The sequence below is a fragment of the Muntiacus reevesi genome, chromosome 10 (genome assembly GCF_963930625.1).
Source record: "Muntiacus reevesi chromosome 10, mMunRee1.1, whole genome shotgun sequence".
Classification (NCBI taxonomy): Eukaryota; Metazoa; Chordata; class Mammalia; order Artiodactyla; family Cervidae; genus Muntiacus; species Muntiacus reevesi.
In genome coordinates, this window is record NC_089258.1 from 6,520,634 (window position 1) to 6,533,164 (window position 12,531).

Below are 12,531 nucleotides of genomic sequence, written 5' to 3' on the forward strand. Positions count from 1 at the left end.
CCTAAGGCAAGGGTGATGCCTAAATGAGATGCTGCCCACAAGGACTATATGATAACTGTACCTGATACTGTGATGATTGAAGAGTGAGCATGTGTTAGTCGCTCAGTCGTGTCTGACTCTTTGCGACCCCATGGAGTGTAGCCCGCCAGGCTCCTCTGTCCTTGGAATTCTCCAGGCAAGAATACTGGAGTGGGTTTCTATGCCCTCCTTCAGGGGATCTTCCTGACCCAGGGATTGATCCTAGGTCTCCAGCATTGCAAGTGGGTTCTTTACCACCTGAGCCACCAGGGAAGCCCAAGATGGAGCCTGAGTGAGGCCTGTTTTCAGGGGCTTTTGACCGGCCGCAGCGTCATGCAGGCTTCCCACAGAGCCTGTTTCGCCACTGTTGTCTTCTCCATCCTGTCATTCAGCAGGACAGCCTCCCATCAACCCCAGTCTGCAAACAAGGAAGTGAGGGAAGACACAGCCAGCACCAGAATACCTTGGGCAGTTTTCACCCTTCCAAAGAGCTTAGACCCTGGTCAATTTCAAAGGCCGATGTCACAGAAGGGACACCAAAATGTGAAAATGGACTATCTTGCCCCAGATCATCCAGCCTGTAGGAAACAGAACCCTTAGATCTAGATTCTGGGCCAGTTCTCTTTTCATGAAAACTCCATTGTAGGGATTTCTCTCACGTAGGTTCCCTCCGACTGCATTTTATCCACATGTGGGCTTGAGCATGGTGCCGATGCCTTCTGTGTGTGAGTGGTGGCACGTGGGCCGTGCCCAGTGACCTCATCTGAGCCGCATCCCTCCCCCAGCCCCAAACCCAGATGCAGAAATGTTCACAAGCCAAACTTGAGACAAGACTTCCTGTGCCCTGAGGTTCAGTAGGAATGGCGGGGGTGTAATGAGAAGCACATGGTCAGGGGCTCTGCGAGGACCATCCCAACTTGGGGACGAATCCTTTGTGTTAAGTTAATGCACAGCCTAGTAATCTTGAGCCCAGAGAGTGCCCCATTGGTTGGGCTGTGAATGAATCTCACCAAAATTTGTGTTAGGCAGGGCTCTGGAGAAACAGAACCAATCTCTCCCTCTCTCTCTCTCTCTCTTTCTCTCTCACACACACACACAGATTTTAAAGAATTGGTTCGTGCATTGTGGGCACTAGCAAGCAAGTCTGCAGGTAGGCTGCTTGGTTGGAGATTCAGGAAAGCATTGATGTTGCAGTGGGAAGTCCTCTGGAGGCAGAATTCCTCCCCCATCAACTCCCTCATCTCAATAGCAGATGCTTGCAAATTGGGAGTTCAATTCAGCCACTTGCAGGGTGAGACCCTGGGTTCAGTTTTCGGTGGGTTTGGCTTTGAGGCTTCTGGACATGAGGATCTCTTTTGGGGTAGATATAGAAACTTTTGGTTCATTTATGGGACCCTTGAGCTGGGAATTTGAATCCCTGAGTCATCCTTGTCTTTCCTCACTTTGTCCAGTGTAACTAAGAACAACCAGCTAATACTATCATACTCAGGTTGACAAAAATGTTCTAAGGTATCAAATACACAGTCACCCAGCACTTTGCCTCTTGTAAGCTCTTGATGTGGTATTTTGTGCGTTTCTTTTGCCTCATCATCCTGTGCACTGCCAGCACTGTCTTATAACTACTGAAGTGGGGTCATTAGTACCTTAAATCAGGTTAGAGAACCAATTCCAGAAACCCCAGGACCCATCCAGAAAACTTTTAAGATTCTGTTCCTTCAGAATTACTCTCGGTACCAGAATCTGACAGGGTTATCCGTGCACAGGGCCTGGGGTGTTGAGTTCTGGCCTGGGGTCTCTGAGAGGAGAGAGAGAGTGGTGTGTGTGTATGTTTCAGTTCAGTCCAGCCACACAGTCGTGTCCGACTCTTTGCGACCCGATGGACTGGAGCATGCCAGGCTTCCCTGTCCACCACCAACTCCCGGAGCTTGTATATGTTTGCGTAGGGTGTGTTTTTTTTTTTTTTGGTATTTTGGGGTTTTTTTTTTTGGTTTGTTTTTGGGTGTGCTGCGTGGCTTGAGGGATCTTAGTTATCGGACCAGTGATGGGACCTGTGTCCCCTGCAGTGGAAGAGTGGAGCCCTAATCACTGGACCACCAGGGAATTCCCAGTGTTTATATAATTTTCCACTGTGCTTTTAAGGCTGTGTTTTGAAATACACACACACATACGTTTTCCCATTGTTTCTCTCTGGATTTGTCCTCCTGCTTCTTGTTCGTGGGAAATGACTAACCATCCGGGCAGGAGCTGTCAAACATCTCTGACCCCCAGCCTGCCTTTATTCTCCATGAATGCGCTCAGGCCGATGTGAATAAACACCACCCCAGCCCTCCTGTTCCCGGCTATCCTAGGGAGCCTGCCAAAGGCTGGCCTGGGGTCATCTCCTTCAGTTTAGATTTTCCCCGGAGAAGAAAAGCATGAAGATCTAACTTGCTGCCAAGAAAACATCAGCAGTGTATTTGGAGGCGTGTAGAAAGGCCAGTGAAGCCTAGTTTGTGGTTTATTATTATTAGTGGTAATTATTTCCGGGATGCAGTGTCTTGGTGTCTGTGGCCTGGCTGGGGTCTGGAAGTCCATCCGTGGCTGTCTCAGGTACAGTGTTCATAAAATGGGCAGAGGTAGAGGCCTCCTCTAGGGTCATGTAGCTCCTGCCCTGTCTTTGGGGGCTAAAGAGAAGAAAACCCCAAAATAGCAAGGACTTCTGAATCCCTGAACAGGGCAAAGCAGGAATGAGCTGCAAAGATGCCTTCCTTTTTCTCCAAGTCCCCCATCTTCACTTGGCCCTGGCCCAGGAGTTCTGGCTCAGCCTCGGGCTAAGGAGCCAGATCTGGTCAGCCATGGCCTTGAAACTCCGACCCAGTTCTGGGTTTTGCAGAAGCTGAAGGCTGAGTTCGTTCCCTTGTGTCGAGCTGTGTGGCCTGTGCATAAACCTGATGGGCCTCAGCTCCTTCACCAGCTCCCGCATCCCCACCTGAGTTGTGTTTTGTGGAGTGAGATGAAGGCTGAGGTCAAGGGCGCTCACACTTGCAGGATGCATTCCGGGAACCGGCCCCTCCTGGTCCTCAGGTTTCCAAAGGCAGGACTGAAGTGCAGATCAAGGAGAGGATGAACAATAGTGAGTTACGGGAAAATCAGGAAACCGTTGATGCTCATCCAAGGATTTCCAAAGACCGGCAGCTCTCTTTTTCTCCAGGCAGTTCTGTCTCTTGATTAGTTTCAGGTCGACAAAGCCAGGAAACCTTTTTTTCTTTTTTAAATTAATTAAAAATTTTAATTTTAATTTAGTTTTAAATTAATTAAACATTTTTATTTTAAAATTAATTAAAAATTTTAATCTTAACTGAATTTTAAAAATTAATTAAAATTGTGGCATGTGGGATTTTTTTAGTTGAGGCATGCAAGTTCTTAGTTGCAGCATGTGGGATCTAATTCCTTGACCAGGGATTGAACCCAGGCCCCCTGCATTGGAAGCGCAGAGTCTTAGCCACTGACTGCCAGGGAAGTCCTCAGAAACCTGTAAGGTTACAGATCTGTTTTCCTAAGGCCTCACCCAGACTTCACCTTTCTGCTCAGATAAGAGAAGCGGGTAACAGAGGAAGAGATGGTTAGATGGCATCACCAACTTGATGGACATGAATTTCAGCAAACTCTGGGAGACAGTGAAGGACAGAGGAGCCTGGCGTGCTTCAGTTCATGGGGTCGCAAAGAGTCAGACAAGACTGAGCAACTGAACAACAAGAGCCAGTGGAACCTCTAGTCCTGGGTGGATCGGAAGGGCCACCCTCAGCTCAGCCACTTCTGCTGATGCGTGAACCAAAAACCATGGCCTGCGGGGCCGTGGGGGCCGGCTTGGCATTTGCATTTCACACACATCCCTTAGGGCAGCCAGGGCCTTCTCGGGATGCAGGTTTTTCTGCTCTGGGATGAGCTGAAACAGGCTGTGCAGCTGCCCTGCGGCTCCCTGGATTCCATCCTGCCTGCCTGGGAAGCTCTGAGTAGGTCAGGAATGCCAGGGACCTTACAGGTGATTCTGAGCATTGGCCCCCCTCTTCCTGGGGGCTTCCTTTAGGGTGAGGCTGTCCCCACGTTCCGGGGCCCTCCTTCCTGCTTGGGGATTGTCACTGACTTCCTCAAGTGAGCTGCCTGCCAGGCCTCTAACACTCCCCAGAGGAACAGAGTGTTCTTTGTGAGATTCCTGAGTCTGGGGTGGGGGGTGGAAGGGGTGGGGGGCAGCTCCCAGAGCCAGCTGCAAGGCAGCCACTGTCCCAGAGTGGGTGTTGTGCTGCGTTATCAAGAGATAAGGCCTCGGAAAGGCCGAGCAGAGGAAAGGAGACGCATTCCAGACTGAGAAGTGTTTGGCCTTGAGGGCGCTGGGTTTGGAGAAAAGGGCTCGGTTGGCAGGACCACTCTGGGGGTGCGGGAGCCCCACAGTGGGAGGAGGTGGAAGAGGTGCATTCCTGCTGGTGGTGGGGCTGGTCTGAGGTCAAATTCCAGCTCGGATCCCTTGACTTCGTAAAACATCACACCCTTCAATCAGTTCAACACAGTTATTGAGTACAGAGTCATTTTCCTCAGGGTATCTCCATCAAATAGAAAAGTAAAAAAATTATTATTTAAAAAAAAATGTATTGGTGTACAGTTGATTTACTGTGTTGTGTTAGTTTCAGGTGTATAGTAAAGTGATTCAGTTAAACATATACATTCATTCATTTTCAGATTCTTTTCCCATATAGGTTATTATAGAATATTGAGTAGAGTTCCGCATGGTATATAGTAGATCCTTGTTGCTTGTCTATTTTTATATGTAGTAGAGTGTACATGTTAATCCCAGTCTCCCAATTTATCCCTCTCCCCCCTACATGTTTCCCCTTTGGTAACCATAGGCTTGTATTTGAGATCTGTGAGTCTGTTTTGTAAATAGCTTCATTTGTGTCATTTTTAAAACATTAGATATGAGTGATATCATATGATATTTGTGTGAAAAATAAAAACAATTTAAAACTGGGTGCTTATTGGATTATTGGAGTGGAGGCTGGGATTGAGTTTTTGGACAGTGTTAAAAGACCAGCTTTGTTGTAAGGCTGCGCAAGGAAGGCATGAGATGCTTCAGTGAGAAGTTCATTTCTATCATTGAAGGCAGAAGGATCCCTTCAGAGGTCTTTATGTAAGAGAATGGCCCATGAAGATTATGTTTTAGGAAGATCACTCTGGAAGTGCCGTGGAGAATGGATGCAGAGGCAGGGAAGGAGGTGGGGAAAGCAGAGAACAATCCGAACTCTGACTGGGAGGTTCTGTTGGAGGGTGCATGCTGCATGCTAAATCGCTTCAGTTGTGTCTGACTCTTTGTGACCCTGTGGACTGTAGCCCACCAGGTTCTTCTGTCCATGGGATTCTCCAGGCAGATACTGGAGTGGGTTGCCATTTCCTCCTCCAGGGGATCTTCTTGACCCAAGGATCGAACCTGCATCTTTTTTGTCTCCTGCATTGGCAGGCAGTTTCTTTACTGCTAGCGCCACCTGGGAAGCCCTCTATTGGAGTGAGCTGGGAAGAAATGATGAAGGCCTGATTTAAGGGAAGGTATGCCGAGTAGCTTCCCTTGTAGCTTAGTCAGTAAATAATCTGCCTGCAATGCAGGAGACACAGATTTGATTACTGGGTTGAGAAGATCCCCTGGAGAAGGAAATGGCAACCCACTCCAGTATTCTTGCCTGGAGAAGCCCCTGGACAGAGGAGCCTGGCAGGCTACAGTTCATGGGGTCGTAAGAATTCGACACGACTTAGCAACTAAACCACCACCATGCAGAGTGGAAAGGAACGGATGTGTATAAGGCATTACAGCATTGGCTTTCAATAGTCATAAATGATTGCAACTTTCTGGCTTGGCCATGAGTGACTAGAGAAGAGGATATGAGTTAAGCACCAGGAAATCAACATTCTTTCCTGACAGTATATTGAGTTGGGCTAGACTTCTGCAAACCTTGAAATCTCAGTAATGTAACTGTGTGAAGTCCTTTACTTCTCCTTCTGACAAAGTCTGCTATGAATCTGGGGGCCCTGAGAATGGTGACTCAGGGATCCAGGCAGATGTGGAGGGCTGTATACTTTCTCTCAAATACTTCATCCCACTAATGTCACATCTAATTTTCTGTCTTGGCCTATTAATCATAGCTGGACACTGGGAAAGGGACTGGGAGACATTGGGAGATCAGGCCAGGGGGTGTGTTTGGTGAGCAGTGAGGTCAAGTGTGAGGTACCCTGGATCACCCCAGAATAAGAGTCTAGGTGGTGCTTGCGATTGGGTGCTTGAATGCAGTCTGAGCTGGAGATTGTTAACAGATTTGGGGATCAACAGAATAGAAGGTAGAATGTTTGGGTTCTCCAAGGGAGAGTGGGTTGAGTTTGTAGAGCAGTGGTCTGGGGAAGCAATCAACTTAGGCTTGGATTAACATATGAAAGTGAAATGAAAGTGTTATTCACTCAGTCATGTCCTACTACTCTGCAACCTCATGGACTGTGGCCCGCCAGTCTCCTCTGTCCATGGAATTCTCCAGGCCAGAATACTGGAGTGGGTTGCCACTTCCTTATCCAGGGGACCTTCTCAACTGAGGGATCGAACCTGAGTCCCTTGCATTGCAAGCAGATTCTTTACCATCTGGGCCACAAGGGAAGCCAGGGATTAACGTACACACATTACTGATATAAAATAGATAGTCAGCAAGGACCTCTACAGCACAGGGGACTCTACTCTGTAATGACCTTTATGGGGAAAGAATCTGAAAAAAGAATGTGTATTTGTGCTCAGCCTCTTTAGTCGTGTCCAACTCTTTGCGACCTTTCGGACTGTAGCCCGCCGGGATCCTCTGTCCATGGGATTTTCCAGGCAAGGATACTGGAGTGGGTTGCTGTGTCCTCCTCCAGGAGATCTTTCCGACCCAGGGATCGAACCTGTGTCTCTTAGGTCTCCTTCATTGGCAGGCGGGTTTTCTGCCGCTAGTGCCATCCAAAGAATAGATATGTGTATCTGGATAACTGAATCACTTTGCCGTACACCTGAAACTAACACAACATTGTAAATCAGTTATATTCCAATATAAAATAAAAAGTAACAGAAAGAAAAGAAGAGCAGGGGTCAAAGGTGAAATCTTAAGGAGCACTTACTGTATTGGTGACTGGATGGCTGGGGTATTTGACTTCCCCAGACACACGTTTCCTCAGCTCTGAGACAGGCCGGCTCCTCCTCTGAAGGGGTACTGGACCTGAGGTGTGCTGCCGGGGATGCAGGGACTCCCGGCAGCGGTGGCTCCCTCGCTGCCTCTCTGTGTTGGGCTCAGCTCTGCCTTCTCTTTGTCAGGAACCGTGGTATACGGCGAGCCCATCACTGCCAGCTTGGGGACCGACGGCTCTCACTACTGGAGCAAGAACTGGGCCAAGGCTGCTGCCTTTGTCACCTCCCCGCCCCTGAGCCCCGACCCGACCACCCCAGACTTTCTGAACTCCTTGCTGTCATGGTGAGTGTCGGCGACTTGTTCCCATCTCCTGTTCTTGGTCTTTCCTCGGACCAGGCCGACCCGCTGGGTTCCAGTATGGCTGGCCAAAGCCAGCTTGCCAGCAGAAACCTGCCTTCTAAACTCGGATTGCTGGATGGGAGCAGGGGGTTAGCATCTTGATCCTTTCAAGGGGATCCTGGGTTAAAAACCAGGGCCATCTTGAAAGTCAACCAAAGGGGATGAATGAGGAAGTGAAAGGGTTTCACTGTGTGTAGTGTCACTCATAAGACACCTCATGAAAGAGACTTAGAGACCCAGCCTTTAATGAAGCTTTAAGGTCAGGCCACGTCTTCCTGAATTTCCTGTCTCCTGGGGGCAGGATGACTGTTTTAAAAACCTTCAGTGGCCGGACACGTGAAAAAAATATATTCAAGAATGATCTGAGGTAAAGATCAGTAAAAAGCTGGTGCTGTGTGTTCCTTGTAGTGGAGATCTCCAGGTGACCGGCAGCGCTCACTGTACCTTCAACACGGCCCAGAAGGCCGTCGGAAAGGACAACTTCACCCTGATCCCTGAGGGCACCAACGGCACGGAGGAGCGGATGTCTGTCATCTGGGACAAGGCTGTGGTAAGGGGCGGCGGGCTCACGGTGGTGGGCTCTGAGCGGTGGGGTAAGGCTGTGGTAAGGAGTGGTGGTCTCTGAGCGGTGGGGTAAGGCTGTGGTAAGGAGTGGTGGGCTCACGGCGGTGGGCTCTGAGCGGTGGGGTAAGGCTGTGGTAGGGGGCGGTGGGCTCATGGTGGTGGTCTCTGAGGGGTGGGTAAGGCTGTGGTAAGGAGTGGTGGTCTCTGAGTGGTAGGGTAAGGCTGTGGTAAGGGGCGGCGGGCTCACGGTGGTGGGCTCTGAGCGGTGGGGTAAGGCTGTGGTAAGGAGTGGTGGTCTCACCACAGTGGTCTCTGAGTGGTGGGCAGGGCTCGGCTTTCTCCTGCCTCCTCATCCGAGGCCTTGGGTCTCATGCGAGCCTTGAAATGGCAGTTGAGAAAATTCTAGAAACCAGTATTTGTGTGATAATATTAGGTTTGGAAGTCTAAGACCACTCCCCATAGGTTATTTCTTTTTAAATACCCATATGTATTTGTCACTATTATTATCTGTGAAACAGGAGAGACTGGGGGAACAAAAAACCACGATGGTCTTTAAAATATGACTGTTGTGATCAATCAAGAGAAAGCTTCCTTCACACCCTGATGACTTAATCTCCTGCTCTTGGAAATAGACTCAGTTTCCTTAAAATGGTCTTTTGGACTCTCTGGGTTTAACATTTATCCTCACTACAGGCTTTTGAACGGCCTGCTTTGAACATACATTGACCTTTGAGGAATCTTTGGGGCTTTTTAATGTCTTAAAATGTAACAACTTTAGAGTTCTAAACCCTTATGGGTTTTAAAGTTCTAAAACCTTATGGAATTTTTTCAGTTATGTAAACTATGTATTTCCTTATTCCAAAAAGAATAAAGAAATAAGTAAAACTCACTCATGACATCATGTTTCAGATCCAATTACACTGAACATTTTGGTGAATGTCTTTAATTTTTTGCTAGTGCATTTACATGTGCATAAATGATATATGAGTGAATGTGTAACACAGGCATCATATAAACTATTTTGTAGCCTATCTTTTACAATTAATGTAGTATAAAAATTCTGCACATCCTTCAACGTACTTGAGAAACTTGGTTTTTGATAGCTAACTCTTCCATCTTGATGCTGAACTATAATTCATTTGTAATTCTTTGGTTGACTATTTAGGTTATTTCTGATTTTACTTCTGGGAAGAACACCCTTGTAGGTACATCCTTGGACACATCTTTAGTGATGCTTATAGGAGAAGTTTCTAAAAGTGGTATTTTTGGGTCAAAGGGTGTGCATATTTTTAAGGCTTTTCATATCTCTTGTCAGAGTTCCTTCCAGAAAGGTCACACCAAATTTGTGTGCTGCCAGCAGTAGATGGCATTCCCTAGTTCCTCCTACCAGGTCCAGATCAGGGTTATCATCAAAAAACCCAAGGCATCACCAATTTTATTGTGAATTTCATCTCATTGTTTTACATTGAATCTCTTCAGTTACTGATTAAAATGTATATTTCTTTCATATGCTTTCAGCCATTTTTATTTTTTTCTTCCTTACGACCCGCTCATGTCCTTTGCCCATTTTTCTATTGGATTTAGAGTGGGCTTTCTAACAGAGAGTGCATTCATCTCTTCAAATCCCACATTTAAAGGGACACGAAGTACACACTGTAGAGATGAGAAAGTAGGGGGAAGGATGTGCGGGGCGTTTGATCAACATCCAGAGTTTGCTGCAGGGATGGGGCACTGAGACTTCTCGGTTGGCTGGACTAGGAGCTGAGGTCTGTGCCTGTATCTTTGGAAAGAACAACCGTTCACATCAAATCATGTTTCCTAAAGAGGCATTGAGGCCCCTTCAGCTCTTTTTAAAAAAAAAACAAAAAACCTCTAGCTTTGAAATAATTATGCTTTCAGAGGATTTGCAAAGACAGCATGGACAGAAAGGTCCCGTGTACCCTTCACCTGCTAACAGTTACAGCTCATGTATATTTGGAGTGTGATTTCCAGATCTGGAGAATGACAGTGGTGTGGTGCATGTGTCTAGTTCTCTGTCATTTTGTCATATGTAGATTCACGTAACCATCACTGCAATCAAGACAGAGGTGTCCTCCGTCATCACAAAGACCCCCATGCTCCTGCCCTGTTATAGTTGCACCCACCCCCGGCCTGCGGAGGAGTCTCCGTCTCACCCCTCGTGTGTCCATCTCTATAACTTGGCTATTTTGAGAATGTTCCATAAATGAAGTCGTACAGTATGTGACCCTTGGAGACTTGTTTTTTTTTTTTTGGCCATGTCAGGGCGTGTGAGATCTTAGTTCTCTGACCAGGGATTGAACCCATGCGCTCTGCAGTGGAAGTGCAAAGTTCCAACCACTGGATGACCATGGAAGTCCCTGGAGATTGTTTTTTTCCATTTAGCATAATGCCCTTCATCTCCAAGTTATGTGTATCCACAGCGTCTCTTTTTATTGCTAAGTGGCCTTCCACCCTTCAGCCTTTTAACTTGCTTTTCTTACACGTGCGTGTGTGTCGTCCTCCTCAGGTCACTGGGAAGATGGATGAGAACCAGTTTGTGGCTGTGACCAGCACCAATGCTGCCAAAGTCTTCAACCTGTATCCCCGGAAGGGCCGCATTGCTGTGGGGTCTGATGCTGACTTGGTCATCTGGGACCCCGACAGCGTGAAGACCATCTCTGCCAAGACCCACAATAGCGTAAGCCCTGTTCACAGCGTGGACCCCCATCCAGACCAGTAACACTCTCATAGAAGGACAGAGGCAGGGACAGTCCCCAGGATTTATGAAAAGAACTCGCTGTGATCGGAAGGAACTTTTCCCCAGGATATGTTATAACTTGCAATTTGCTGAGAAAAAAATAGCTCTTTCCTTCTCTTTAGTGAGGTCAACATGACCGTTAATCTTATCATCACTTTGGAGTACAGTGGCCTGTCTATGGCTAGAAAGTCTTTATCTCTGGACCTTCAGAGCCTCTAGCATCATGTCTGGACCTCAGAAGCTTCTAGAAGTCAGGCAGCATTCCAATTTAATAGTTCGGTGCATCATCTCTCCTGACATCCCCTGGTGCAAGGGATTCAAATAAAACATTCAAATGTCCACTCCCGAGATGCCTACTCGGCACTTTCATTCTTTGAGGCCACTTGCTTTCTCATTGTCAGTGTGGCCATACAGAAGCCTAAAAGGCAGATACTCTTATGTCCTAAAGGCATGAATTGATTTGGAAGAAATAGAAGAAATACCCTGGAAGGCGTTGTGATCAGGATTTTAGGATCCGTAGTTTTGGGGTATCTCTTGGCTCTTGGTCTAGATGGCAGAGCTTGGGGGTGCCCTGTCTTGGTAATAGGACCCTGGGGAGGTGACTTCATGCCATGTCTTGGGCTTGTTGGCTGAGAAGAGGGGTTTTGACGGGGCCCCTGAGTATCCTGTGATTCTGTGAAGTCAGCAGGTATTAGATGGAGATGTAGACACCATTGGTTCTTCATTAAAAAAATTGTGTGTGTGGGTCTGTATAATATAGAAATGGCAAAAGGGAGAACTTCAGAAAAGAAACAGGTATAGAAGAGAGTTTTTCACGTCAGAAACCTCTATGACTTTTGCTTTGGCCGAGCATCGCAGCTTATAGGATCTTCATTCCCTGACAGGGATTGAACGGCAGATCCTCAGCAGTGAGTCCTAGACCCCCAGGGAATTCCCCTGTGTGACTCTTGAAGTGAATTCTTACTGAATGAAGAGGCTTTTTGAGATAAACTTCTAAACTGAAAGCTGGCTCAGTGAGGAATCTGACTCTAGGTTGCTCACTCCAGGTGTCCTGGGCCAGGAAGTATGGATGCATGCTCCAAGGGCCAGCTCAGGGTGGGCTTCTGGCATTTCTCCAGGACACTGCTGGACTCTTAGCTAAATCCTAATCCTCTTTCCTATGTGGGCAGAGGGGCTTGGGCTGCACAAGCACCCGTGGGTGCTGGGTGGGTAGGTGCCTTTAAGGAAGTCTGCTCAGCTCTGGGTATTAATGGTGGATTTTCCCTTTTTCCCCACTGGCGGGCTTAGCTCCCCAGCAGAGCCTGACAGCGGCCCCTACTGGTGACTTAGGTCACGACCTCTCGGGGGCCCATCATTGGCTTCTTTATGGGCAGGGGGCCTCGGGTCCAAAAGGAGAAGGGGGCGGCAGAGGATGAGACAGTTAGATAGCATCACTCACTCACTGAACGTGAGTTTGAGCAAACTCCGGGAGATAGTGAAGGACAGGGAAGCCTGGTGAGCTGCAGTCCACGAGGTCGCAAAGAGTCAGACACAACTGAGCAGCTGAACTAGAACGACAACAGCGACTGAGGCTCCTGCCTTGTGAACCTACCTCTTCTTGTGCCTTCAGCATCATAGCGCCGTTTACCC

The 12,531-nt window shown here is 47.8% G+C and overlaps 1 protein-coding gene across 2 annotated transcripts in view; it reads left to right on the top strand.

The window, feature by feature from the left end:
* Window positions 1–12,531, top strand: part of DPYSL2 (dihydropyrimidinase like 2) — a 119,127-nt gene that overhangs the window by 96,528 nt on the left and 10,068 nt on the right. For both annotated transcript variants that reach the window (XM_065946688.1, XM_065946689.1), the window contains exons 9-11: window positions 7,367–7,523; window positions 7,989–8,130; window positions 10,672–10,842. In XM_065946688.1, coding sequence (XP_065802760.1) covers window positions 7,367–7,523; window positions 7,989–8,130; window positions 10,672–10,842 — 470 coding nt within the window. The remainder of the gene's footprint in view (window positions 1–7,366; window positions 7,524–7,988; window positions 8,131–10,671; window positions 10,843–12,531) is intronic.